Source organism: Trichomonas vaginalis, chromosome IV (assembly GCF_026262505.1).
Source record: "Trichomonas vaginalis G3 chromosome IV, whole genome shotgun sequence".
Taxonomy (NCBI): domain Eukaryota; phylum Parabasalia; order Trichomonadida; family Trichomonadidae; genus Trichomonas; species Trichomonas vaginalis.
Genome location: NC_067206.1, coordinates 10,025,793 through 10,053,646, shown reverse-complemented (window position 1 = coordinate 10,053,646; position 27,854 = coordinate 10,025,793). Strand labels below are relative to the sequence as shown.

At 34.7% G+C, this 27,854-nt stretch overlaps 15 protein-coding genes and 2 pseudogenes across 17 annotated transcripts, besides 3 other annotated features; 12 read left to right on the top strand and 5 right to left on the bottom strand.

Moving 5' to 3' along the window:
* Positions 1-16,793: part of a mobile genetic element that runs on past the window's edge.
* On the bottom strand, positions 299-736 carry TVAGG3_0062460 (K02A2.6-like family; the record flags this gene model as incomplete). Its single annotated transcript, XM_051221444.1, has 1 exon — positions 299-736. A coding segment is annotated over one exon (438 nt), but the record flags the coding sequence as incomplete, so codon positions are not given.
* On the top strand, positions 1,175-1,327 carry TVAGG3_0062450 (uncharacterized protein; the record flags this gene model as incomplete). Its single annotated transcript, XM_051221443.1, has 1 exon — positions 1,175-1,327. The coding sequence occupies one exon, from the start codon at positions 1,175-1,177 to the stop codon at positions 1,325-1,327; it is 153 nt and encodes a 50-aa protein (XP_051106429.1).
* On the top strand, positions 1,347-1,928 carry TVAGG3_0062440 (annotated as a pseudogene). Its single transcript has one exon. A coding segment is annotated over exon 1 (582 nt).
* On the top strand, positions 1,977-4,117 carry TVAGG3_0062430 (annotated as a pseudogene). Its single transcript has one exon. A coding segment is annotated over exon 1 (2,141 nt).
* TVAGG3_0062420 (uncharacterized protein) lies at positions 4,272-5,132 on the top strand (the record flags this gene model as incomplete). The annotated part of the gene is made up of 1 exon (XM_051221442.1): positions 4,272-5,132. One exon carries the CDS (start codon positions 4,272-4,274, stop codon positions 5,130-5,132), a length of 861 nt encoding a protein of 286 aa, XP_051106428.1.
* Positions 5,992-6,214, top strand: TVAGG3_0062410 (uncharacterized protein; the record flags this gene model as incomplete). The annotated part of the gene is made up of 1 exon (XM_051221441.1): positions 5,992-6,214. A coding segment is annotated over one exon (223 nt), but the record flags the coding sequence as incomplete, so codon positions are not given.
* Positions 6,344-7,006, top strand: TVAGG3_0062400 (uncharacterized protein; the record flags this gene model as incomplete). Its single annotated transcript, XM_051221440.1, has 1 exon — positions 6,344-7,006. The coding sequence occupies one exon, from the start codon at positions 6,344-6,346 to the stop codon at positions 7,004-7,006; it is 663 nt and encodes a 220-aa protein (XP_051106426.1).
* TVAGG3_0062390 (organellar and viral DNA polymerase type B) lies at positions 7,491-8,405 on the top strand (the record flags this gene model as incomplete). Its single annotated transcript, XM_051221439.1, has 1 exon — positions 7,491-8,405. The coding sequence occupies one exon, from the start codon at positions 7,491-7,493 to the stop codon at positions 8,403-8,405; it is 915 nt and encodes a 304-aa protein (XP_051106425.1).
* On the top strand, positions 8,969-9,580 carry TVAGG3_0062380 (organellar and viral DNA polymerase type B; the record flags this gene model as incomplete). Its single annotated transcript, XM_051221438.1, has 1 exon — positions 8,969-9,580. One exon carries the CDS (start codon positions 8,969-8,971, stop codon positions 9,578-9,580), a length of 612 nt encoding a protein of 203 aa, XP_051106424.1.
* Positions 10,043-10,477, top strand: TVAGG3_0062370 (uncharacterized protein; the record flags this gene model as incomplete). The annotated part of the gene is made up of 1 exon (XM_051221437.1): positions 10,043-10,477. The coding sequence occupies one exon, from the start codon at positions 10,043-10,045 to the stop codon at positions 10,475-10,477; it is 435 nt and encodes a 144-aa protein (XP_051106423.1).
* Positions 11,985-12,311, top strand: TVAGG3_0062360 (uncharacterized protein; the record flags this gene model as incomplete). Its single annotated transcript, XM_051221436.1, has 1 exon — positions 11,985-12,311. A coding segment is annotated over one exon (327 nt), but the record flags the coding sequence as incomplete, so codon positions are not given.
* On the bottom strand, positions 12,328-12,747 carry TVAGG3_0062350 (protein of unknown function, DUF4108 family; the record flags this gene model as incomplete). Its single annotated transcript, XM_051221435.1, has 1 exon — positions 12,328-12,747. One exon carries the CDS (start codon positions 12,745-12,747, stop codon positions 12,328-12,330), a length of 420 nt encoding a protein of 139 aa, XP_051106421.1.
* Positions 12,783-13,133, bottom strand: TVAGG3_0062340 (Poxvirus D5 protein-like family; the record flags this gene model as incomplete). The annotated part of the gene is made up of 1 exon (XM_051221434.1): positions 12,783-13,133. The coding sequence occupies one exon, from the start codon at positions 13,131-13,133 to the stop codon at positions 12,783-12,785; it is 351 nt and encodes a 116-aa protein (XP_051106420.1).
* TVAGG3_0062330 (uncharacterized protein) lies at positions 15,445-15,864 on the top strand (the record flags this gene model as incomplete). Its single annotated transcript, XM_051221433.1, has 1 exon — positions 15,445-15,864. The coding sequence occupies one exon, from the start codon at positions 15,445-15,447 to the stop codon at positions 15,862-15,864; it is 420 nt and encodes a 139-aa protein (XP_051106419.1).
* A 1,357-nt stretch (positions 16,794-18,150) lies between the features above and the next one.
* Positions 18,151-19,370, top strand: TVAGG3_0062310 (uncharacterized protein; the record flags this gene model as incomplete). Its single annotated transcript, XM_001320720.2, has 1 exon — positions 18,603-19,289. One exon carries the CDS (start codon positions 18,603-18,605, stop codon positions 19,287-19,289), a length of 687 nt encoding a protein of 228 aa, XP_001320755.2.
* A 1,353-nt stretch (positions 19,371-20,723) lies between these two features.
* Positions 20,724-21,245, bottom strand: TVAGG3_0062300 (phosphopyruvate hydratase protein; the record flags this gene model as incomplete). Its single annotated transcript, XM_051221432.1, has 1 exon — positions 20,724-21,239. One exon carries the CDS (start codon positions 21,237-21,239, stop codon positions 20,724-20,726), a length of 516 nt encoding a protein of 171 aa, XP_051106418.1.
* Positions 21,246-23,620: 2,375 nt separating this feature from the next.
* Positions 23,621-23,653: a mobile genetic element.
* Positions 23,621-23,653: a terminal%2Cinverted (terminal inverted repeat of tvBac_53III transposon ID:TVAGG3_0062290).
* Positions 23,654-27,347: 3,694 nt separating this feature from the next.
* On the bottom strand, positions 27,348-27,834 carry TVAGG3_0062280 (uncharacterized protein; the record flags this gene model as incomplete). Its single annotated transcript, XM_051221431.1, has 1 exon — positions 27,562-27,810. The coding sequence occupies one exon, from the start codon at positions 27,808-27,810 to the stop codon at positions 27,562-27,564; it is 249 nt and encodes an 82-aa protein (XP_051106417.1).
* Positions 27,835-27,854: the final 20 nt, after the last annotated feature.

Below are 27,854 nucleotides of genomic sequence, written 5' to 3'. Positions count from 1 at the left end.
GTGAGTACTGTCGGGTTCCATTGTTGTCATAGTCAATAGTATTTTCATATGGGTCGCGTTTAGGTATTTCTATTTTTACTTTGTCGCCTTTCTTAAGTTTGAAGCCTGGCATTCTTTCTTGTTTGTCTTTTTGACTAAACTAATTAAATATATAGTCTTTCTCTAAGTCAGGGTTGTTTTTCATTTCTTCGGGGGAGTGGTTTCCCAAACCTTTTTGTTTACGGTTATTGTAAATATTTAAAACTTGTCTCATCTTTGCCATGGAGAAGTGTCTATATTTGTCGTCATATGACATTTCATCTACCTCACCACCTTGTGGTTGGTTTAAGTCTCTTAACATTTTTATACAACCGTCAATGACACCAAGAGCAGAATGGTTTTGGTCGACAATGAAATATTGGTTTACATTTTTTGAACGCAGATAGTTTTTTACATCATCTGATTTGAAAGAACTTTCACAGTCAGATGTCAGTTTTGTTGGATGGTATTTGTCAACGAATATTGTCAAAGCAGTTTTCACATCTAAAATATTTTTGGACCATAATGGTATGGCTTCACAGTATCTTGTGTTTTGACCAACAAATATTAGCCAGTATGGTGGTCCATCTTCTCTATACCTCGGAATGTTTTCCAAGATATCCATAAACCAAGCATTTGGTGTTGAACTAAAGATTTTTACCATGAGTGCTTTCTTTGTCGCTTTAGAAACATAGGGGTCCTTGTTTGGATTCGTCATTTTTACCCCATAAGAAATGGGTTTATTTGGCGCATTAGCAGGAGTTGCATCCAGATTTTTGCCCGCAGTTGGAACAATAGCCAGAGGTGTATTTGGAGTTGGAAGGAAGATTTTTGAGTACATTAGGTATACTTAAAGAGAAGCACAACCTATTATACAAACTGTACAGAAAGGTTGGGATGTAGCACGAGATGCAGCAAATCTTATTCCAAATCCTGAAACAAGAGGAAAAGTTCAAGGATGGATGGACAATGTAGGAAGACAAGCAGGAAACTATTATAACAAAGCAAATGACTACTATAACCAAGCAGGACACTATATGGACCAAGGTGAAAGATTCTTTAACAGAGGATATAACCATGCACAACAATGGGTAAACAATAACCAACCTCAACCGCCTCAAACGTGGGGAATGTAAATTTTTTTTACTGAGATGAAATGAACAATACAGCATTGAGACAAATGGGTTCAAGATGGATTTGTCGACTTCCAGCAGTTACACAACGTGTTTGTCAAGTTCTTCCTATACCTCAGGAAGTTTTAGACCGACTTAAAAAACAACAACAACCAGTTGAAAACAAACCAAACTAAAATTTTTTACTGAGATGAAATGACCGAAGAAGTTGAAACGGTAGATTTGACACCACAAACAAAAAGTTCAGAACCATTGTCAAAACCTGTCAAAGAACTTACAGATGAAGAGAAAAATTCAATAATAGAAAGTGCCAGGTCTGGAAATACAAACCCTAACTATAAAGTCACTTTTCATAGAAATGGAACGGCTAGTATCTCAAAAAAGAAACAGACTCTCACAAATAAAATATTGAAGTCTGAAGGAGCTTTCGAGACAACAGATGGAAAAGTTTACTTCACTGACCAACAGTTCATTATAGAACATCTCATTGACTTAGAGTCGAAATATTCTAAACTTTACAACAAACACAAAAAGTTGAAAGAAAACAAAACAAATGGCATATGATATTTATGAAGATGTTGACGACACAACCATACCTGCAAGTGAGGTAAAGTCAGAGGAACCGAAAAGTGACGAAAAACCGATAGAAGAAGAGAAACCAAAAACTGAAGATAAACCAAAAACAAAGTTTAGTTTCCAAACTAAACCAAGTCAACCTTCATTAGCTGGTATGGGTTGGCGTCAAAGACTTATGGCAGCAGGGGTTATGTAAAGTAAAGAAAAAAAACATTTTTTTTATTTTTATAAAAATGCCCCCCATATAGAATGGATAGAAAGTCTGCTAGAATAAAAGCAGAGTTGCAAAGATATGGTTGGAGAGTTTCGAAGAAGTTTAAATATAGGAAGGGAAGACCCATAAAAGTCTATGACAAACTGGCTGGTCTTCGCTACGAAATGGATTTGGAAACAGCACGTGCCAATTATCCAAACAGATTAGGAGGTTAGAAGAAGAACGTCTTATGGACATGCCTTTCGATGTTAGTGAACCTCAAGTTGAAGGACACGACGGCTTTGCCAGATTCTACTGGAAACATGACGAACAATTGCATCCTTTGAGAAGGAAAAAGGAAAAGGTGAAGACGCACATGCTCCCATAAAGAACAAGATATGCATATGAGAAGTATCGTGAAGTTTAGAAGTCAAATTACATCTGGTCGAACCTTTACAGTAAACTTTGACGAAGGAAAGAACAAAGAAGGCTTCATGGGAGTACTTGCTGCAATCAAGACGGAAATAAGAAAGGATACAATCTCAGACTAACCGTAACAGATTTAGATGGTCATATTTACTATGCACATGGCAATGTCACAACAGCTGCAATGCTTCTTGACGCTTTCAAGACTACAAAGAGAGAACAAATGGTTGACTCCGACTCAGACATTTTGAATGCAATTGAAGGAATTGCAAGTGTCAAGTTCGAATGGTACCAACCTAACCCTCAAGCAGTCAGACAACATGCTGGATACTTCCCCTTCATAAATAAGTCTGACATTGACTGACAAGGTATGAATTTTACAATTCAATAGAAACAATTGTCAATGAACCTTGCATTCTTACATGTCTCAGGAACTCTGGTCTTGTTACAGAAGAGAAGATGAAGTATCTTGAGTCATGTGTGAAGACAATGGTACATTCTCAGAGGTCAATTGGCAAAAATTGCACCGTTGGCAAATGTTAATATCCGAGTCAACATACCTACAGCTAAAGGTTCTTCACATGACGACTATGTTGTTGAGTTCAATTTACCATGGTTGAAGAGATTGTAATTGTCCACAACCACTTCATGTTGAACGAAAGTCTTACAAACCCATTTTTTGGTAAAAGTAAGTGCAACATTGTCAGAGCTGTAAATATTTTTTCGAGAAAGGTTTGTTGGAACCAATTCCAGATGACAAGCTGACAGAAACTTTTGTACCAAAAGACGAAAACAAACTTTTTTCACTGTTAGCAAGACCAAAAAGTTGTTCCAGACAAAGTTCTAGTACAAAAAGAAGTACACAATTCCACAAGGAGTTGGATTGTTCGGATACCAACCTGAACCAGAAGAACTTCCAATGAGGTTGCAAGAACTTCAAGATGCTATAAACAAACTTCCATTGAGACATCCAATTGACGTCAAATTGTATTGGAGAGCACCTGAGTTAGGTCAGAAGGTTTTATATGAAACAGGTTGCTTCGACGATGTTTATGAGATAACAGGAGAAGTTTCTCAGAAGATAAGAGACTCACTTGAATTTCCACAAACTGGACCAATTGGTTGCGACAAGCTCGACTCAAACGAAAAGATATACTATGTCGACCTTAACGCTGCATACATGAGGTTTGTCCAATATATTCCGACTGGAATTCCAAACGAAGATGGTGAGTTCCCGGGAAGGAACTATACAGTTGGAAAAGTCATACAACAACTGTATGATATTAGGAAAGCTTCAAACCCCAAACTTGCAATGACACTCAAATTGCTTATGAATTCGACATGGGGATATTCCATTAAGAAACCTCAAAAGATGAAGAGTAAACATTATGAGAAGGTCGACAACTTTGTTGAAAGGTTTTCTCCTTTTGTTTTGAAGTACGAATTCACTCAAGGTCAAAGTGGCTTAGTAACCACATTAAAACCTATTGTCGAACATTGGTCTTACCCTCAGTTCGCAAAGGCAGTCCTTGACGAGTACAACAAATTCTTCTCCGAAGTCAAATCCAAAGTGAAGGTTTACTATGAGAACATTGACGCACTCATGACGAACGAAGAAGGCTATAACAAACTCATTGAAATGGGTTTAGTCGGTGAAAAGATGGGTCGATTCAAATTGGACAAAATTTTCACCGAAGTTCATGTCCTCTCCAAGCGTAAGTATTGGGGCATACTTGAAGACGGCACAGAAATAAAACATTGCATGAAATAAAAAATTTATTTTTTAAAAAGTGACATTTTTTTAATTTTATTTGAAATGTACGCTGAGTTTGTTAGTGAACCTCAAGTTGAAGGAAACTTGTTTGTTAGATGAGAAATATGAAATGGCATACCATTTTAAAACAATATATTTTTACATATATTAAATGCTTCAGGTTGAAAAACAAAGAACAAAAGTAGCAGATACAAAACCGTTAGACTATATCTTTACAAATGCTGGTAGGACTATTTCAGATGAAGAAATTTCATCCCGAGCATACAGGTTTGACTATCCAATTCGTTGGCTTCAAAGTCCTTCAGATGCAAAGGCAATAGGATTTAGAAAAGTTTTGTTTTCAAAAAGAACTAACGCATTTATGTTCGCAGTATATTTTCATGGGCAGTATAAAGGTTCTGATGGTCTAATAGACAAATTTGACGAAATGAGAATCTTTACAGTTCGTTCAGACGAAAGTCTTGAGAAAACTCTAAATGACTTTCAAACTCAAATGAACAAATATTATTGGGAATTTCAAGAAAAATACGACTCTTTACTAAATGGAACATACTATCTGAAACTAGAATATGACAAGATGAACTCCACCGTTTCATTTCAAAAGATTGAAATTAACCCTCCAAGAGATACAGAGATTTTATTTTGGAAAGTAGACAAACGTTCTTGGGCACAATTTCTTCGGTTACTAAACCAGAACGAACCATTACCACCAGATGGTCCATTTAAATTTATACTTCCACCAGCAGATTTGACAGTTTATAGAAACGTGTTTGACCCTCAAAATGTTATGTGTCATGCAAGTTTCAGTTCAAGCAACAATAGTTTTCTATGTATTGGTAAGGACTTTTATGACTTTGCTTCTAAATTCTACGAACCACCTAGTAACAGTTTCTCTGACTTTCAAGTTTGGTTCACAACAAATGGTGTGCAACATATTATTCCATTGTACTATGACTTTTATCTCGAATTGTCTTTCATATATAACTACGGAAAAGTGCTGAAAAAGTATTGAAAAATAATGTTTATGTTAGCATGTTAGATCTAACACGTTTTCTAACCACTTTTCTAACATCGTAGAAAACTCATGAAAACAATTTATTTTTGACACTTTCACAAAAAACATAAAAAAGTGAAGTTAAAATGAGATGTTTACTGAACTGGTTGGATGTCGCCTTCACAGGTTATGTAGAATGGTTGACCCGAGAAGTGGAACAGTGCTCTGAGAATTTGTATAATTCGTGGAATTGGACTCTCTCTGTTTGGAAGTTGTATCCAAGGACGTTTGTTTAGGAACTTAACAAGAGCTTCTTTCTTTGCTTGCTTTATGTCGTCGTAGGCTGTCCCGTCTGGTATTTGAATTGGAATTCCAGTCGAAGTCTCGAGATTCAAGGCAGCCCTTCCCGTTATCCAACAGTTAACAAGCTTGCCTTTTACATTCTGCCTGAGGAAGTCTTTAACAAGCTCGTTAATTTCAATTAGGTAAATTGCCTCATCTAATGGCTCGATGTTGTCCATTGCTACTGTCAGTAAAAGTACTGCTACTGTCAGTAAAAGTACTGCTACTGTCAGAAAAAGTACTGCTACTGTCAGAAAAAGTACTGCTACTGTCAGTAAAAGTACTGCTACTGTCAGTAAAAGTACTGCTACTGACAGTAAAAGTACTGCTAGGAGCAGAAAAAAGGAAAATTTGAGAGGGTTTTCGACGATAAAGTACTGCTACTGTCAGTAAAAGTACTGCTACTGTCAGAAAAAGTACTGCTACTGTCAAAAAAGTACTGCTACTGTCAGTAAAAGTACTGCTACTGACAGTAGCAGTACTGCTAGGAGCAGAGATTTTTATCGTTGTGGTCCGACGGTTAAGCCACAAACGAATGTCCGACGTCCCACCAACCGAGTCCATTCCCAAACCAGAGGAACCTAAAGCACCAGCCCCTGCACCTCAGTTCCAGCAAGTCCCTCCACCAAATTACTACCAATTTCCACCTCAATCCAAATCGAAGAGAGACCAAGAGTTCGAAGAAGGTCTGAACCGCTTACGCAAAGAGTATGCCACAGCTCCAATTGAGAGAAAGTTGTTGCTAAATTCAGTAAAAAATATAATTTATAGGTGACATTCACTCATTTTTTCACCTGTTTTCTCACCCTCTTGAATTTCCTTAAGATAGAAAAATAAAGTTAGTTTTTTTAAAAAAAATATTTTTTATTTTTATTGTAAGAACAGAAATGTCAGTCGAAGCAAAAACATTCACTAACAAATATAATGGCGAAACATTCACAAAAGGCACTTATAACGGTATTGAAGTCTTACGTAGAGACAAGGATGGTTATGTAAATGCAACAAATATGTGTCAGCAGGTTAGGAAAGACTTTAGAAGGTTGTTGGAAAATAAGTCCTGGGAAGAGTATTTTAAGGCATTTTGTGAAGAATATACCAACCCGCCGAAAACAGCGGGTTGCTTTTTATACAAAATTCATGCAGGAATTCCTGATGAAATCAAACAGGTTAGAGGAATGTATGTAGACCCAAGACTTGTAAACTATATAGCAATGTGGGCTTCTCCAAAATATTGTATAGCAGTTGGAAAAATTTTGGACTCCATAGACAAGAAAGTTCATGAGAAATTAGATGAAGAAGAACTTGAAGATACAGTAGAGAATGCAAAACCTTTGTTCGAAGAAGAAGTTAGAAAAATGCATGAAAAACAAATAGAACATGAACGTGAGATATGTTCTGGTTATAGAGACTCGCCATACGAACTAGACCAATGGGAACAAGAAGATTTAAAGAGAGAATTTAGAGAATATGAACTCGCTAAGATAGCATTTGAAGCTGCAGAAAAGAAGTTAAAAGTTTGGGGTCGTTTTGTACAAAAATATTGTGAGTAAATGAACCATTTTTTTCGACAAAAATAATGTTTATGTTAGAATGTTAGATCTAACATGTTTTCTAACATGTTTTCTAACATCGTAGAAAACTCATGAGTTTTATACAGAATTCGGCAAAAATATAATTTAGGGTAGAAGGTTAGATCTAACCTGTTTTCTAACCTCATTTCTACCCTCTTGAATTTGTCAAGACTTCTTCGTAAATGTTTTGTCGAAACTTCTTCGTAAATGTTTTGTCAAGACTTCTTCGTAAATGTTTTGTCAAGACTTCATCGTACATGTTTTGTCAAGACTTCTTCGTAATGAGCGTAAAAGACCCAAAAATAATGTTTATGTTAGAATGTTAGATCTAACATGTTTTCTAACACGTTTTCTAACATCGTAGAAAACTCTCGAAATTCATGAATTTTGACACTTTCACAAAAAACATAAAAAATAAAGTTAGTTTTTTAAAAAAAATATTTTTTATTTTTATTGTAAGAACATGTTAGCAACAACAGCACCAAACTCTTTAGTCATGAACCCAACTTCAATGTTAGTAGAGATGAAAAGCTTCATTCCTTCTTCATATACTTTCGAAACAAAAATCCAGAAGATAAAGCAAGAACTTTTAACAAATAATTTAGACTGTAGTGCGAAAGATGAAACAAATGAACAGTATCTTTATGAAATGCAGGACATTATTGACCATTTACCCAAATTGCCTGAAATCCAACAACAAAAACTAACCATTCCCGAATTTGACGAAATAGAAGTCAAAGCAACTGACTCAGTAGAAATAAAGAAGTTCATACGAAAGGTAAACTATGAGTTTCTAGGATTTCATTGCAACCATAAGGTTATGGACAAAGATTGCGACATGGTATATAAGAATGTTTCTGACATATATAAATCGGGGGAGTTTAAGACCTACGACAACTTTGTTTCGTTAGTTGCAAAATGTGTATGGCAGATAAGAGATAAAGATAGTAGGGGTAAGGTATGGAACGAACAAATAAAACCCGCTATGTTCGAGATGAAGAAAACCATTGACGCCTTAGTTGTTTTAGCAGGTAAGGTTTCAGAATATAACGCAAAAATGAACCCGCAATGTTCTAAATGTAAGGCAGCAATGAGGAAATATAACTACTCCGTCAAAGAGATAGAACGTATGCGAAACGACTATGCAGATTTAAAGAAAGAAGCAGAAAAACCAGCAGAAGATAAAATGAACATGTTAGAATTTCTGAACAAAAACTATCCAACTGCTGACGATTTCCTTCTATCTGATGTCAAGAAGAAGTATAAAGAAACTTTCGGTATCGTTAAAACATTCGATGTACTGACAGAAGAAATAGAAGCTACAAAATTGTTTAGAGTCATGAACCATCGCAACATATACCATGTAAAACGCTTGTAAATAGTTATGTTAGAAAACATGTTAGAAAACATGTTAGATCTAACATTCTAACATAAACATTATTTTTGCTGAATTCCGTATGAAATTTCATGAGTTTTGTGTGTTTTAGACCATGTTAGAAAACATGTTAGAAAACATGTTAGAAAACATGTTAGATCTAACATTCTAACATAAACATTATTTTTATTGAATTCCGTATGAAATTTCATGAGTTTTGTGTGTTTTAGACCATGTTAGAAAACATGTTAGAAAACATGTTAGATCTAACATTCTAACATAAACATTATTTTTATTGAATTCAGCACAAAAATCTGAGTAAAATGGCATATGTTTGCTTACCTCGGAAAAACCGAGAGAAGAGATTCCGTACGAAAACAGTGAAATTTCTCTAGACCGACTTCCTTCGGTCTTGCATAAAACTCTATGAAAATCATGAAGAACAGCGAGTAGGTAAGAAATCCTGGTCGCCTAAAACTCTATGAAAATCATGAATTTCCTTAAGACAGAAAAAATAAAGTTAGTTTTTTGTAAAATATTTTTTTATTTTGTATGTAAGAATAGAAATGACAAACACTGAGTTTGAAACAGTTAAAAAGATAGACAATGAGACCAAAGTGGTTAGAATTGGTGATTTAAACGTAAGATACTCAAAGAAATACAAAAAATATTCTTTGTCAGACATTTTAACACTATCTGGAAAGAAAACACACGACTGGGTTAGAAATGCTTCTACTCAGAAAATTTTGACAAGAAATCCTGAGCTTATGATATCGGTAAGATTCTATGGAACTACAGCATATCTCATCGACAAAAGTCTTATACCAATAGTTTTGTTATGGTTAGACCCAGTTGTTGGATATAACTTCATAACATATGGTTTATTCGACTCAGAACGTTGCAGTGAAGGCTTACTTTACATCGTTCAGAAACCGAAGGACTTCAATACAAAGAGATATAAGATAGGAAGAACATATAATATAACTCAAAGATATGACAGTACAGTCAATAGAGTTAAGGTTGTGTTTGCTAATGATATGAGAGCTGCAGAAACAGAACTACTTGAAAAGTTTGAGAAAATATATGGTGCTCCCATAAAAGGTAAAGAAACGTTTGAAGTAGATGAGATAGATAAAGCTATAAAATTATTTGACGAAGTTGCTGAAAAATACATGTAAAGCGTTTATTTTTGGTCTTTTGTGAAAGTCAGAAAAAATAAAGTTAGTTTTATTTTTATTTATTTTTTTATTTTGTATGTAAAGACAGATATGTCAACAACAGAGAACACAACAACAGTTATAGTCCATGAAGCTATAAATGAAGAATACGAGTACATACAATATAACAAACAACTCCGTCTCATTCGTTCAGTCAAAGACGATATGTACCAAATGCAAAGTATTTTGAATGCTCTTCGTTCTACAAAGCAAGCACGTCATTGGTTTGAAAACCAACAGACAAAAGAACTTTTAGAAGAATTTCCTCATATGTTTGCGACCCGAGGAAAACCGCGAGTCGAGATTCCGTACGAAAATCGTAAAAATTTGGCTCCTGGTTTGAGAGGATATTATGTACATAGACTTCTTGTAAATGCTGTTGCAATGTGGGCTTCACCTCGTTACGCTTGTTATATTTTCATGATGTTAGATGAAATTCATAGACAAGAACGTGAAGAGATGGAAAACAAGCTTGAAGCAAAAGACAAAAGCATTCAGAAAAGAATACCACGTTCGGTACCAAAAGGAAAGGAAAAGAACTATAAGTATATGATTTATACTGAAGAGTTGGAGAATGAAGAAGACAGAGATATGGTTATGTTGCATTTAGTCAGAAGAAACAACAAAAGCTTTTACGACCTTGCTAAGATTTACAAATCTGACAGAAATTGGTTCTATCGCGAAAACTTACCGATTTCAATGACACCGAATGAAGATGTGAAACAAATAGTTCAAGATACGTTACCTCAAACACACTATGATATTAAAGGTTGTACAATACTTACATTCAAAGAAGATTTGCCGCTACTGAAAGAAAAAATAACAGAGTATTTTGACAACTTCAAACAAGCAGAGTAAATGAACCATTTATTTTTACGCTTGACTTCAGATGGCTCAGGTAGCTCTAGATGGTAAATTGGCTTGTCAAATCCTTCTGGCATTCCAAGTTCTTCCTTCCGACATTCCAAGTTCTTCCTTCCGACAGAAAAAGTTTTTCCATCCGACAAGAAAAAATTTTCCTTCCTACAAGAAAAAATTTTCCAGTTGTCCGTCCGTAAACCATTCAAATTTTCGAAAATTGAGAACTTTTTGGTCGAACTTCAGGAAAAAATTTTCCATCCGACAGGAAAAATTTTTCCATCAGACAGGAAAAAATTTTCCTTCCAACAGGAAAAGTTCTTCCTTCCAACAGAAAAAGTTCTTCCTTCCGACAGGACACAAACGAATGTCCGACGTACCACCAACCGAGTCCATTCCAAAGCCAGAAGAACCGACAGCCCCAGCACCACAACAGACTAAGACTAAACACTTAGATTTTTCAAGCTTGACTTTTTACAATTTGAACTTTGTTTGCGTAGATATGAATTCTGAAAGAAGTATGAGGGTCTTGTATGACTTTGTACTTCTCCCATAGTTCATGTCTGTCAAACTTACCTGCCATGGACTCTTTCATAAGTTCCATGAAATCGTCTTCGGACAATCCGGGGAAAAGTATAATGTCAGTAAGTATTCTTTTAACATCCTTACTTAAACTCTTTGCTGTCTGTACACAAATGACAACTGAAATGTTAAAGTGTCTGAGCTTCTTAAGAATTCGACACATGTCTTGTTCTCTGTTCTTTAACAAAGGATGAGAGGCGAAATCATCTAAGATAAGAAGACATCTATGAGGGTACGTTTTCCAATCGTAAGATTGCAATTTCTTCGAAATGTATTCTATCTCTTTCTGTTTGTTTCTGAAGTGTTTCTTCTCTAATATTCTCTGCATTTCCTCATTTGGGTCTTTAAACTTCGAATTTATATACTCATTTATAGCATTATACTTCAAAACTCTTCTTTGGTACTTCTTTATCCAATCTAACAACTCAGTATCCTTTATACATACTAACTTAGACTTCTTTATAATATCTTTGAACGAATTGACGGTTTGGTCAAATTGACCAGAAGTCGAACAAATAACAACTAACTCATAGAATGGGTTCTTCTCATCTAGTTCTTGTTGTTGTGCAGCCATTTTAAGATAAGTGAAAGTCTTACCCGACCCAGGTGGTGCGATTAGACCTGTTATACCATTCTGAGCAAATAAGAACTTGTCATGTATAGGCTTTATCTGAGCATTTTCTAACTTCCTCTTGTTCTTGTTTAAAACATTCTCAAATTTTTTGTCAATGTCAGCAAACTTTTTTTCTAACATATTTTTAGAAAAATTAAAATTTTTATCTTTTAGAAAATGTCTAGTGATTTCGCTATCTATATTCGAGACAAGCTTTTCGACTCTAAAACATCTGTCGACCATAAAATCTTACATAGTGTAAACAAGAAAGGTGAATTTGTTCTAAAGTTCTGTTTCTGGGAATATGACAAGAACCATAAAACATTAGGCAGAGAAGTCTTTAAGTTTGTCAATGACAGACTTGTTGACAGAGATGACGCCGATTGGAAAGATGAAGTCCAACAAAAGTTCTTAGAATGCAAAGAAGACACATGCGCTGTTCTTGAAAATGAAATAGAAAACAGAATAGAAGAGCTATTAAAGGACAAAGAACTTTTACATAAATATGGTTCTGAGAAATTTGACATAACTCCACCAGAAAAGAAGAAGAAGAGAGAAAAGAAAGAAAAGAAAGAAAAGAAAGTAGAAGAGAAGAAAGAACCTGAACCAGTTCCAGAGAAAAAGAAATTTGACATGTAAAAATAAAATTTTATTTTTAGAACATTTCTGGGTCAATGTCAATGTTCTCTTCCTCTTTAGGGGCAAACACTGGCTTAGACTCTAAAATCTTTTTACCCAATTTACCTTGAACTTCAACTATCTTAGACTCATAATATTCATAGTCGTCTGCTTTCTTTGGTTCATAAGGTATAACAAGTTTGTATGCTTTACCTTCTTCGAGTTTTGAGAACTTTCTGTCAAAATTTTCTTTGACTGTCAACATACCGTCAATGTATAAGTCTTCAAATTTCGCACCACTTTTTCTAACAACAGCAAACTTAACTGGTGCAATGTTCCAAATTTTGTCAAATGTAGACTTTTCAAAATTGTAGAAGTAAACATTCAAATATGCGAATGGAGCTAACTTATCTTTGACTTCTGTCATGTACTTATTTACTGAGATGAATTTTGCCATCTTTTCTATCGGATAAAAAAATATTTTTTTAAAATTTACTCAGAAAAATTTTTCTTTGTATATACGCCGTTCTGAACATCTAAAAGACTTTTGACATTTGCCAAGAATGTTCGTTTAGAAGCTGCCATATAACCATATTCTTGACAATATTGTTTATACGAATCGTACAATGACCTTTCATCTAAACACTCAAAGTCAGTTTCATCTATAAACAGTTCATATACACTCTTGTTTGCTTCTAACAATGTTTGTCTTTCTTCGGTATGTGGAATTTGTCTTGGATTGAACTTAGAAATATCTAATGTCATGAAATATGAGAACAAGTGGTTGTAAAAGTTAGGTGTCAAAGTTTCTGCTAAGTCGTCAAAATATTCTGTATCTTGCATATGAGAATCTGACGTTCTGACAACTACATATCTTCTGTCAGAACTTTCTAACTTCATCGGAACAGCATTGTTTGAAACCATAATGAAGTTTGCAACATTTTCACAAACTCTTTGGTCTTTATATTTTCTTTCAACAACTCCAACTTTGTCTGTTATAAGACTCTTCAAAGCATCTGAGTTCAAAATTTTTGTTGTATCTATACTTTGAAGTTCATTGCAAACTATAAGTTTCATATTCTCAATTGAAGAGTTAAATTTACCGCAGATGTTTTCTAAGTTTGTCATATTAGGGTTCGAATAACCTTCTAATAGTTTGCATAAGATATCTGTAAAGAATGTGTTCTTACCAGTTCCTTGTTTTCCAATTATAATGAGAGCAGTTTCATTTTTAGCACTTGGATGTTGTAAGATATTTGCAAACCAACATAAGATATACTCATAGACTCTTTCGTTTCCATTGCATATAATTTCTTTGACATGGTCTAACCAAGCTTCTATAATACTGTGTTTCCATTCTACTTGTTCGTATTTATATCCAGTGAAGATAGAATAGAAGTTTGGAGAAGGTGTATAAAACTTTATACCTCGAACTGAAAAATCTTCTAACTTTGACAATAAGATATCCCAAGCATCTAACATCTTCATGCCAACTTGTACGACTTTTATTTTCTTAAGTTTCTGTCTACATTCTTGTTCAGACACTATTGTTGCTTTAGGTTTGTTAAAGACAACATCCCATTCTTTCATAACATAACATTCTGGGGCAGAGTCAACATAAATGACTAAACGTTTCAAATTCTCGACTGCTTTGTTATAGTCTCTAAATGGACACATATTTCTGAAGGCTTGGAAGTCATAAAAATCTGAAACATCTATTCTGTACATTTTTATAAAAATAAAAAAAATATTTTTTTTATTCTTGACTTTGTTGTTGCATTTGTTCCATTTGTTGTTCTTGAGCTATTTGTTGTTGAAGTTGTTCTTGTAATACAATACTTTCACCAGTTGCATCTTCCAATTCGAAACTTTCTGCCGTCATTGACAAATACATAGGACATAAAAGTTTTTACAGGAACAAAGTTTGCGTCAACTAAGGTTAAGTTTATGTTTGCTAAAGTGTTTGAGTTTACTAAAGCTGAAAACTCTGCATTCGAATGAACAATAGGCAAACCAGCAGAGAAAGTGTTGTTTATACGCATGAGTATCTTTTGGTCATAGTAGTTTCTGTCGACATTCGAATAACACTTTGAACCTAAGTTTGAAACAATATATAAGATTGGTGTGCTTAATGTCAATGGAATAGACATTCCTTGTATGACACCCTTTCCTGTTATAGGAAACTGTTGTAGTAAAAACCAGATATAAGTTTTGTATTATAGCTCATATCGTTTATAGTAAACTCAGTCGGACATCCAAACATAATGAAACCTGCTCTAGTTGCAGCACATGTTACATCCGTCCTTAAAGTATTAAATAAGTCAACAAAACCTGTTGGTGGTATATCTGAGTAAGTATCTTCAAAGGAGTATTTTTTACCATTCACAACAATAAAATCTTCTGGTGTCAAAAGAGCAAAACAGGCTTTAGTCGTCATCGTGTTTAAGGTCAGTTTACAATATCGTCCTTGAGGACTTTGTAAGTTTGTTGTTATAGAATTATATGACTCAGGGTTTTTAGTCGTAATAGTATAAACCACTATGTCTTCTGCCATTTACTTAGCAACTAAATTTTAATGAAATGTTGTGGTCGTCAAATATTTTTATGACGTCTGGGAAACTATATTTTAAATTCAACGTTTCACCTCCTTTCATAACGTATATCTTGTCAATGCATTATATGAAACACCACAGCAACTAATGTCGGGTTCTATTTCTTTGATGTTTATATCGTCTGCCTCTGTCAAAAGTTTCAATAGTTCTTTCAAAACTTCATGAGGTGCAATGACATATGAGTTCACTTTTACAGGGTTGTGTTCGACCAAGTTTAACATTATACTTAAAGCTTGACAAATCTTCTCCTGAGTTTTAAGTTTGTCTTTAAGTTGTTGGTAGTCGTTTCGAATATCTGCAACAGAACTTAAGTCTCTGCTAACTTCAGGGTATGTTGGTTCTTTTACAGGAACTATTGTTATACCATTTTCGTCTTCGTATGGTTTCCCCACTTCAACATCTCTTTCTTTGACATTGACAACAACACTTTGACTGTTTGTTTGAGTTGGTGAATTTAACTTCACATCTGCCACCGCCATTAAACCTTTTGAAACACTTACGCTTCTATTTTTCGGAAATGACATTTTACTTAGAATAAAAAGATGGACGTATTCGAGTATCTCTTCGAATTGAAGCAGAACAAAGTTTACACACACAAACAATACAAATACATTGACAGAATAGTTCTTTATACAAACAATGGTAAATGTTATAGAATAGCAGTCTTTGCTGAACCAAAATATTTTCATAAAGCAAAGAAAGTTGGTATAACTGAAATGGTGAAAGTTCTTGACGTTGACAAAAATATAACAACAAAACTTACAGATATTTCTAAAGGTAAGTTTATAATACAATTTTATGTCAAAACTGGTGTCATAACTATTTACGATGGAGAGAAGTCAGTTCAAGAACAACTTACTGACCTGCTGCCAAAATCTGCTCAATGGAAGCTGTCGTTATGCCAATCTGAGGAGCCCCAGCAGGTTTCATCGAACGAATCTTCAAAAGAGCATCTTCCGTGAAAAGTGCTATTGGTTTTGTAAACTTCTTTGCTTTCAATTCATCTGGACCGTCTCTGTCACCAGTATATTGTATTTGTACAGTACCAACAGTTGAAATACCACCCATAAAGTCTTCTGAGTCAGCAAATGGAATGCCAAGCCAAAAGTTTGAACGGTCTCCATTTGTATATTGAGTTTTTTGAGCTCCTGTATGGGTCCATACTTTCACATATGGCATAATAGAACTTTGCATTTCAGGGTTAATGGTTGTTGTGAAGTTGTTGTTAAAGTTCATAGCATCTAATGTCAAGTTGTATGACCTCATATCTTCAACTGTGGAATATTCTTCTCTTGGATAATATTTGCCATCTATGTTTATATGATATTTAATACCGGGGTTGTAGAAAACAAGAATAGTCATTTATAGTTCGTCTGAACAGTACAAACATAGTATCTGCATGTTTCATCGCAGTTGTTAAAGCAATATCTGTTCTTGCACCTGGGTCAGCACTTTTCCAACTTCACCTGCAAAGTCTTTGACAGATATTTGGTGTATAGGGAACATAAGTGGAACTGCCAATATATTTGGCAGCTAAAGCATTTGAAATATCTGGGTCCAACATATAGACTGCAAGTCTGCTTTCTATTCTCTTGCATTCAAACTTTTCGCATGTAAACTTAACTGGGTCCCAAGCAGTTCCAGCAGCATTGAAATAATAGTTTACTTCATTGTTGAAGTTTGAGAAACCAAAGTCTAAGTCAACTTTGTCTTTGCAAAAGTCACAGAACTTGGCTCCACCAGTTCCAGCTATAGTAATGCTGAATGGGTCTTGTGTTGGTGCAATGACTAAGTTATTTTTGCTTGGAGTAAGTTCGATAGAAATTTTTCCTGCCCAGTTTGGCAAGTATCTTAAAAACCTGAAGATGAGGAAAAGATGACAAAGGAACTCGCGTGGAAGATTCGCTATAAAGGTATACCTTACATCAAAATTGCAGATTCAATTGCTTCAAGTTTCGAATCTGTTGAATTTAATGCAGCAGCAAAGACCGATGCCTTAATTACATACACTAATGCAAGCCATGCATCAATATTTGCCGTTGCTTTTGTTAATGCTTCAATTCCACTTTCTTTATCTAACTATTCTTCCATGGCAATTCGCAGATCATGCATGACTAACACTATCCAAATATCTCTACAAATGATTCCATCCTTGTCTACCAGAATTTCACTAATACTTCGAGTTGCAACCTCGATTACATCAAAATCCCAACATCTGTAGCTGAAGCCGAACTAACAAAGGCAGAGAAAATAGCTGCTTGGGTAACATTCGCTTTCTTCATCCTCTTCTTCGTTGTTGTCTTCGGAATCCTCATTTCACTCATTTTCTGCAAGGTCGGTATGAGTGAGGAACTCAACTTCTCTGAGGAACAGCAGGATGAGGAAGACTCGTTCGAATCATTCGCTGCTTAACTTTTATTATATATTGTTAATTTTTATTTATTTAATTAAAAAAAATAACTTCTTTTAACCTTTATCTGTTTTTACTTTATGAAATATATTTGCTGTCTTGATAAGAGTTAATAATGGTGCAAATTTTATTATCTTTAATATATTTCATAAAATTATCCTATGGTATAATCTTATCAAGTTTACACAATGAAACAAGAGAAATTTGAAATTTTCTATCATTCGCGTTGCATTTGTGATGATATTTAAATTAAATGTATGTATTACTTCTTTGGCCATTTCGCAATTTGTTTAAACTTTGTCTAAAATATGAATTGGTAAGTAAAATTTCCTATTTTATTTATTAATTGGCGATTTTGAATTCGATTTTTTAATGAAATTCTTTATTATTTTGGTTGTTTTAGTAATAGTTTTCCTTTCAGAAGTTTATCAATCATGAATTTAAATAAAAATGCGATTTTCATGTTTTTTATAAACGGGTCAAAAAAATTTTATAAAATCAAAAATCTCCTGATGATTCCCCTTTTTTTCGCTCTGGCGAAATCAAGGGAACTCGTCATCAGATCATTGACAATAAACCAACATTTGAGTAAATCTCCCTTATTACTCAACAAAAATATTCAAATTTCACGAATTTAGCACTAAATAACGTAAAAGTCTCAAGATTCGCTTCAAAATTTCTTATATAAGACTAATTTAGGTAGTGAAACAATTAAACTCTAAATTTTCCAAATTTTTAAAGTCTCCACTAAAATTTAGCTCGATTCCATCAGAATACGTTGTCTATTTTCTGCATACCTTTAATGACTACAACAACATTTAATACTAATAATACATGGATTAAAACAGTTGATTTTACAAATTGTATCGGAAGTGCGATTAAAACAGATAAAAAACTTCAACTTTGGTCATGCACGTTTATTTACTGCTCCACAGATGAAAATGGAGGAGTGTACGTTTCTACTGGTACATTTTTACGATCCAATTCCTGCCTTTATCAGAGCTGCACTGCTCAATACATGGGCGGAGCAATATACTTGATAGGAGGTCAGCTAGATACCTTTAGAACAGATTATATAGAGTGTACGGCCAATGTAGGTCCTGCAATTTTATCATTCTGACCTTGGCGAAAATGGTCAGAAGAATCTTGAACCAAATTATTTTGTTTCATCGCTTTTTTACAAATGTACAGGCATAGATGATTATGTTTTTTACAGTCGCATTTATTCAACCCTTGTCCGTGAAGGTTTAATGAAAATTAACGTTGAATTCTGCCGTTTTGAAGCTGGAAATGAAACCGATGCATTTACAGTTGACTCCATTGATACCGGAGAGAAGGTTAATTTCATTAATCGGACTTTACAGAAATATATTTTATATTAAAGGAGGAACAGCCTGGCGACCAGCTACAGCTACGTTTACTCCAACAGCATCTCGTTCCTTATTCCCTACACTGTCTCCAACCATCTCTGCCACCTTTCATCCTACAGTTACTGCAACTTTCGCTGCCACATTATCTCTTACACCAGGAGTTACTCCACAATATACAGTTTCCCCAACTGCCTCGAAGCCTCCTACTATTTCTGCTACGTTTTGGCCGACGAGAACCGCGACATTTTGGCCAACTATTACTGCAACGTTTTGGCCAACTGTTACAGCCACATTTGCACCAACTCCAGAGATTACTCCAACATTTCCGGCAACACCAGCTTATACACCAGAGAGAACTGCTCCTTCTCCATCATTTACTCCATATCCATCAAGAACGCCTTGTATCACATGGCCAAAACTTGGTTTGGGATTACTTATTTTGTTCCTTATTATTGCAATCATTGGTATCATTGCGAATATATTCCTTTGCAGAATTAGTGCAAGGTCTGGAAAGAAGATGGCAAAGCAGATCATCGATGGAAGACAAGGAGACGAAGAAGACGATGGATGCTGTGCAAAATATTGCGGCCTTTATTGCTGCTGCTAATTTATGTTTGTTATTTAAAATGTTTTTGTATTGTATTGATAATTTACTAATCATTTTTAAATCAAAATATATATATAGAACATTGCCTTAAACAGATAAAGTAAATAGAATACTGGTGATGGATATGAATGTTTTATGGTAAATAAAGCCATCATACTCTGATTTCTTTTGAGAATGAGTAAGAATTATAATGTTTTCAACTGATTATTACTATTAAATTTCCATGGATTGCTTGTAAACTTAAATATTATAACAGTGTATTCTAAGAAAAAATGCGTAAGAGTTATTTTCGTAGAGAATCTAATATTTCCAATATGTTTAAGAGCATATGATCCTTGAAAACTCATTTATAGGCCAATATATTCATATTTCAAGTATCAAATTACATATTTTGAAAATTTATATAAAATTATTAATCTTCATTTGATTGAAATAATAACATTTGTTAGTAATACAATTCTGGTTAATATAGAAAATCGAAAAAAAAGTTTTTACTCGAGGAGGTTGTGTTCCTGAAGGTATTCGTAGATCTGGAGGAGTCTTGTGTACTTCTGGATACGTTCGCCACGAGCGCAAGAGCCAGTCTTGATGGCCTGAGCTCCGATACCGACAGCGAGATCAGCGATTACGGAGTTAGCTGTTTCTCCGGAGCGGTGAGAGACCATAACCCACTGGTCCTTCTCAAGGATGAGGCGAGCAGCCTGCATACCCTCAGAAATTGTACCGATCTGGTTGACCTTGAGGAGGAGAGCGTTGCACCACTTTCCTTCAAGACCCTTAGCGATTGTCTTCGGGTTAGTTGTGTAAAGGTCATCACCAACGAGGTGGATCTTGTCACCAAGAGCCTCATTGAGCTTAGCCCATGTTTCGTAGTCCTTTTCATCGAGGCCATCTTCGATAGAGATGATGGCTGGGTGCTTTTCGACGAGATCCTTCCAGTACTGGATCATCTCTTCGCCTGTCTTGAAGTTTCCGACTTCAACTTCGTACATGTTTGGATGTTCCTGGTTTGTATTGTAGAATTCGGAGGAGGCTGCATCGAGAGCGATTCTGACATCTTCAACTGGCTGGTAGCCGGCTTCTTTGATGGCTGTTTCGATGTAATTAAGAGCTTCATCTGGAGACTCGAGCTTTGGAGCGTAGCCACCTCATCACCAAAGTTCTTGTATGAAATGTCGACCTTGGAAAGGATTTGGCCAAGTTTCTGATAAACTGCAGGCAACACGAAGCTGATCTGGGAATTGGTACTTGGCTGGGTTAGGATTGATCATGAACTCCTGGAGCTTGAGGTTGCCACCTGCGCTGCTTGCCACCGTTGAGGATATTGAAGAATGGAGCTGGCATGTGGAACTTCTTGCCTTCTGGGATCTGGCCTCCGTAGTATTGCCTTGCGAGGTAAAAAGAGACTTGTTCTCCTCGAGATTGGCTGCAGCTTCAGCGAGAGCGAAAGATGTAGCTGTTGTAGCGTTTCCGCCGAGCTTTGTCTTGAGCTCTGTGCATCAGCTTCGATAAGAGCATTATCGAGTTCCTGAAGGGAGTCGAATGGCTTGCCCTTAAAGCTTCGGAAATAGCTGTATCAACATTAGCGACAGCCTTCTTTGTGCCCTTGCCGTTGTAGCGGTTATCGCCATCACGAAGTTCCATAGCTTCGCCGGAACCTGTTGAGGCACCAGATGGAGATGATGAGCGGCCTGCGAAGATAACATCGCCGAGATATTTAGCGTAAACATCAACTTCGACTGTTGGATTTCCACGAGAGTCTAAAACTTCACGACCCTTGACATGATCGATAACTGGTGGAAGAGCTCTCTTCTTTAAGAGTTTGGAGAGGGCACCAAATGGATCTTCTGGGCGCTCATTGAGGATCTTTGTGAGATCTTCCTGAAGACCATCAGTAATCTTTGTTTGCTGAAGGTAGTTGCTTGCTGCTGCAGCTTTACTTTCGGCCATTTTATGTGATATGACCGTTATTTGAAAATTTGAATACATGTGATTCAATAAAAGTTATACTCTGACTTATGGTTATTAATATTCAATTAAATGATAAATTTTTTACATTCAATTTTTGGCCGATACAAAGCGGTGTATAAAAAGTGACTTTTAATGTAATTTCATTCATTTCTTTGATGTTTTTTTCTGTACTTCTTATTTCGTTAAAATTCATATACATATATAACTAAAACTACTAAATAGATTATTATATCTTATGCTCAATGAGTACTTTTCGAGAAATTTGATCAAATAGTAAGGGGATCTTCTGAAAACATTAAATTTTTGAATCTGGAATCTGCAAAATATTATGCCAATTCGCCTCATCTGTATAAGCTTCCTCCAAAATGTGAAAGATTAAATTTCATTAATAAGGCATCATATGCTATAATATAGTGCATATTGCTCCATTCTGACTATGTGTCGCATATTGTTGAATAATAAATTTCATTTAAATATATCCTGTTATATTAAATCAAGCCTTAAGATTCTTAATATAATAAATGATAAATATAAAAAGATTATGATTAAAAGAACTATAAAAATAACATTTATACAAAAGATCCGGTGATGAGAGTTGTATTGATTGAATCAATTCCAAAGAAATTAACTTTATCAGGTGTCCGAACTCCCATCTTCTTATCCAACCGAGTTTTTCATCACAATCCATGCACCGATAGCCATAAACCCATGGAGCAAAGTACATCGTGCATGTAACGGAAAGGACACAAATAACAATGTTAAATATAAGAGAAATCTTCGGCCAATTCTTCAAAACGCATTCAGAAACTGCTGCCAAATTCATTGAAGCGAAAAACATCGGAACAATGTAAATGATATAGGTACATGGCACGAGAACCATAATAAATGGTAAATATGAAAAAGCCCAACCGAAAAATGTAATAATAATTCTCCAATCGAGTTTTCTGGTAAATAAGAGCAAAGGAGTGAGAATTAGAAATACTGATGAGGACCAGTATGTCATTGGTGTATCCATGACAACGAATGAAGTTGTAATCTACGTCTGAATAAAACATAACATATTTATCAAGTAAAAAAGGCCAATTTATTGGCATGGATGACCACGGATGAGGGTTTGTAATTCTCATGTTAGCATGGTGTGTCCTTACTAAGTCTTCAAATATTGTTTTTAAGTGATTTCGTTTTGAAGTCTCCAGCCTTTGTATGTAATATTCATTATATCGGGATTGTATAGATATTGCGAAAATCCTTCTTCCGAATATGCTCCACCAGTGTTATCTTTGAATTTTAAGATATCAAAGTGGATTATCCAGCAAATTAAGTGAATTGAGAAGCATGGGACTAATAGCAATGATGCTCTGGCAATAATCTTCGCAATTGGACGTCGTTTCTTCAAGAGCCAAATGAATTGTGATAATCCATCCAAAAGAATTAAACCACCAGCAGTAAGCTTGCATGAAAATGCAAATCCAAGTTAATTCCGGCGAATAGAGTTCGTAGAAAGCTTGTTTTCCTTAAGAACAATGTATAAAGCGAAAATATGAAGACAGCTGAAGAAATGAAGCATTCCATCAGATAGAATGAACCTACCTTCAACAATAGATGTTATATCAAAAGAGTAAGGAAGGAAGCTGCTGTTGCTGTTGAAATCGAAAATCCTAAATTTCTCATTGAACAATAAATTAAAATGAACAGAATGACGAAAATACGCTAGGCGTAAGTCGAAGATTAATATAATTTGTTTCATTATCATCATATCCTTGTATATCTTTGTATCCCCAGTTGATATTTCCTGGATATTGAGTTAAATAGGCAATTCCTGCCATTAAAAGCTTGCCAAATGGTGGATGAATGTCACTGTAAAAATGTTCTGTGAGATATGCATTAGAAAAATTACCGAAATATACTTCATCGAAAATTATAACATTTGGATAGCCTAGCATATACGATCTAACACCAAAAGAAAGAAAACTTATAAGAACTATCATGAAACAATCCGCCAAGTGTAAGCGGGAATTAGTTTTAGAAAGCTCATCAAAGTTTTGAGTTAAAAACAAGTTTGAAATTCATGAATTGAATTTAATCTAAATTATTGGTTTCTAACGAAATGAAATCTTTTAGTAAATTTCAGGGGCGGGAGAACGATAGAAAGCACTTTTTAAGCGAAATATTTTTGGAATTCTCAGAATTGGAATGCTATTACGAGAGTTTAGAGAATCCTGACTTGCAGCATTGATTCAACTTTAATTTTCTGATATACCTACATCTGTATGACTTAGTCTTCAATGTTGCTTCACGTCCTTTGTCAGGTATTTGAAACACAGCCGGATGGATAGTATCTCAATTATATATGACACTTATTAAGGGTTCACTCACCACTTTCTGACATGCTCCCGTAATATCAATATATCTTTAATGTAATTGCTAAAAAAGAATAACATTAATATAAGGTACACGATAGTGATTTAAAATAGCCTTTTCCCAAAAAAAATATTCCTGTCAAAAAAATTGAGAGAATGTCAAAAAAATTGAGAGAATGTCAAAAAAATTGTGTTGTATCGTTTTTAATAAATTAAAGTGTATAAAAATCTTTATTTACTTAATTTACTTGCATTGATTATTTCGTCAATTACATTAGTATACTTTTCAGTTGTTATTCTCTGGAAAACAGATGTATGTTCAATTCTTATATCTGAACAATTTGCAATCAAAGCAGGGAGAAGGAGAACAATTGATTTCTCATCAAAGATATCTCTGTTTGAATCCAAAGTCTCCTTAATTGCTCTGAAAGGGTGATTGTTCTCTCTCACCAACAAGAAAACAGACAAATAACAAATGCATTTGCCAACTTGTGAAACAGTCGCTTTGTTCAATATAGCAAACAATCCTTCTATAATAGTAAATAACTGCTTCTTCCGACTGAATGCAAAATTGACAATACATTTAAATGTCACTTTTTCAGAACTAACGATCTTCCAACAAATGTTTGAAATTGAGAGATTCATTAAATGACTTACGATCAACGCGAAATCATCGAAATCAGAGTAAATGTATTGCTCGATTTCTTCGTTCTTCAACCGCATCAAACTGTTCTTTAATCGTTCACCATATGTCGTGTTTACATAATCGGTTATGTCACTTTTCCTTATTTGGCCGCATACTTCAATTATATGTTTTGGATTTGAGTAAACATCGGACGATAACAATAATGTTTGTATGTCACTTTTTGGAGCATTTCTTTTAATGAACTCCAAAACTAAATCTTGGTCTATGTAAGTGATGAGCGGTTTGACAGCAAAAATGGTCGAATAATCGTCTGATTTCTGGAGTATGTGGTTTATCAGAAGATTATTGTTGTTTCTAACTGCAACGGACATGACACTTTTTGACAGTTCCGGATATTTGTCGAAAAGAGCGAAATAATCGAACTCCGGAGCCGTCGGCATCTGAGAGATCGCGAGGAGAGCGAATTCCCTCTGTTTGTGTTCCGATGAATTTGAAACAAGCATGGAAATGATTTTATCGGATGAGATCTTCGATACTTGCCTGGAAGGAAGCAAAATATATGATGATAAACTAAGTAACATGAAATTGTCACAAATCATGTTTACATCGGCAAAAATTTTTTGTTGGCAATTTTTTGTCAAATCGTCATTGACAAAACCGTTAATTGTTTTGATCATTTCTAAGTATTTCTTGCTGTCTGAATCTTGTGGAACATAATTGGATGTGGAACCGATTGTTGACAAAAGTGACAAAAATTTGACAGTCAGATTGTTATCTTCATCATTTTTAGCGTATTGTTTAGCTGGTTCGAACTGGAATGTGTTGAGAAATTGTAATTGCTCTGCTTGCGGCTTTTTTAATGACCGAAGAAGTGGAATTCATTGCGGAAACTATTGAATCTAAGGAATCGTGAGCTCCAATCTCGATACAGACTGCACAATGAGCAAATACTGATGAATAAAGTAACTTTCTTGTCATCGAAGTCGAACATTATTTTTAATTTCGCCAGTGCATCCAGTTGTGAGTGATTTCCTTTAATTACTGACCTTGTTAACTCGAATATAGCAATTTGTTCAATGATTTCTTCAGCATTACTGCGTGATTGTGGTAAAAGCGATGAAAAACTGTGAATCTCCAGCTCATCATGCTCTGTAGTGTAGAAGCAACAAGGAGATATGGTATTGCTGATAAGGGACGCATTGTTGATGGACATCTCCTGATAAAATTAAGAAATGACTGTCGCCACTGAAGAAGAGGAGCGGTGAAGTTCCTCGTGTCACTTTTTTCGGTTTGATCTTCCTGAGTTAAGAGCATGCACTGAGCGATGTCCATATCTCCTGGATATGCATCGGCAACAGCAGCCCAGTTTATCTGTCCGGATGCTCCAGAGTAGAAATTAGTGAAAACTTGAAGAAACAAACGAGATATTTCTCTTGTCTTAGGACGTTTTTGCATTTGGAGGATACCTTCGCGTATAATATCTCTTATCTTTTCTTCCTCGGCTTGATGAATTGGAATAAAGAGTTTTTTGAACTCAATAATATCTGCTCTTATTAATAATGAAACTAATGTATGGCATCTTGAGAATCCGAGCTTAGATATTGAAGAAAAGTGTGGTTTGATGAGTCTTGGATTAACTCTAGCAACAATTTCAAGAACATTTAATGCAATATCGATATTTCCTGATGAAAAAGCCTTTTCTACAGCATTACGGAATGCTTCTGGTTGTTTGTCAACTATCAGGTGTTAAAACGGTAGAGAAACAACAGGAGGAAGCTGAGATAATATTTTTGGAGCGTCATATGGATTGGTTTGGCAGAAATGGAGTATTTGTATTGTAAACTCTTTCTGGGGATTTGGCCTCATTCAGGTTTTTGATGTCAACAAACCACTCTTTGTACAATGAATAAGGTCTGGAAAGGGAAGGAGCTTCCGAAAGGCTTAATTCTTTGTTGTATAAGCCTCCTGTAGATGATTCGAAGTGATGGATTGTAGAAAGTGGCATCTTTTGTAATTTGACAAAATCTAAAATCGCAGGATGAACTGATTTGAGTTTTAATAGCGGTGCAAAGGATGATGCGAAGTTTATAAGCCAATCACGCATGAATCCAGAAAGTATTGCTGCTAAATTCATGACGTATTCAAATAATTCACGAACAAAGTTTTGATCTTGAGAAATAAGTGATGTAATTGAGGTTGCATATGCAGAAAATTCGAGAAAATCATCATGTGAACGAGCTGGGTAAACAGAGTAAAGAATTTTAAGGCATTTTTGCGTTTCATGTCTTAATGAAGCAAAACGAAAAGCAATTTGACGAATATATCTTTGACGTTGGTTAAGTGATTCCAAATTTTATTGCATTCTAGCATTAAATCGAGTTTTCAGAATGATTCATAAAATCTTGCAAAAGTTGATTTGTATAGATTGAATTATCCATCATATTTACGAATAAATCTTTTTCGCTTAGGTATTTCATGAATATATCATGAATTTCGTTAACTTGTGTAATATTATTTGCACTGAGTAAGAATCCTGATAAAAGTTCAATGTGTTTATCTGTAGATACATTAGCTAAGTCTAATTGCTTGAGCTTATTAAAAGCAACTTGAAAAAACACCATTCCTTGATAAGAAATCAAGAAGACGACTAGCATCATTAGAAGGATCATCTGTTGGAATATCTTCAATTAATATTTGAAGATCTTTAATTTCTGTTGAATCCGTGATGCATCAATTGTATTCAATATATTTTTTTTTTTGAATTTTTGAATTTTTTTGACTGCTTGTTTCGATGTTTAGAACCTCACATTCTTGGTAGGACTGATCAAAAATATGTTAACATGGGTTCCATGAGAATTATATGCAAACCCAACTTATTTAAGATGCCTACTTTAAATATTTTTAAAATTAATATTGAATTTAAAACAAAATCTGGATTCTTAGGAAAAGAGTTTCATGGCATATGATAATAACGCTTATAGAATGTTACGTTAAATCGAAGAAAAAAAAAAATTAAATTTATGAATACAAACAATTTTAGTAAGGCTTAATATTCTTATAAACAATTTTTGAAGCAGATATTATTTTTGGATCTTGTTTCTGATGAATCAGAACATCCCATTGAAAACTTTTTATCATGTATAAGCAATGCTTCATCTTCAGGTTTAATCTTTCTTCTGAGATTTCTAACAATCAGTTCCATCTTTGCAACTCGCGTTCTTCTTCTGCTTTAAGTTCAGCATATTTATTTTCATATCTAAACTTAATATAATTTAGTTCTTTCTCTTGTGCTGTTTCAGTCGAGCAATTCACGATTAAAATCGAGTTCGTATCTGAGTTTTTGTTCGTTTAAGTCATTGAACTCGAGCCAATCGGCAATATCTCTACACTGCTCAGCTTCGTCAAACATTTCGGCAGATAAACATTTATTTTCTTTTGTTCTCATATCGAGGGTTGTCTTGCTAAGTTTTCGATGACTTGGTGGAAGTTCTGATGGCCATGTCTTTTCAAAATCAATAATTTGTTCATCATGAAGGTTTTCCATTTTTTGAATAGCATTCATATGTTTAATTCATCATTTCTTATGAT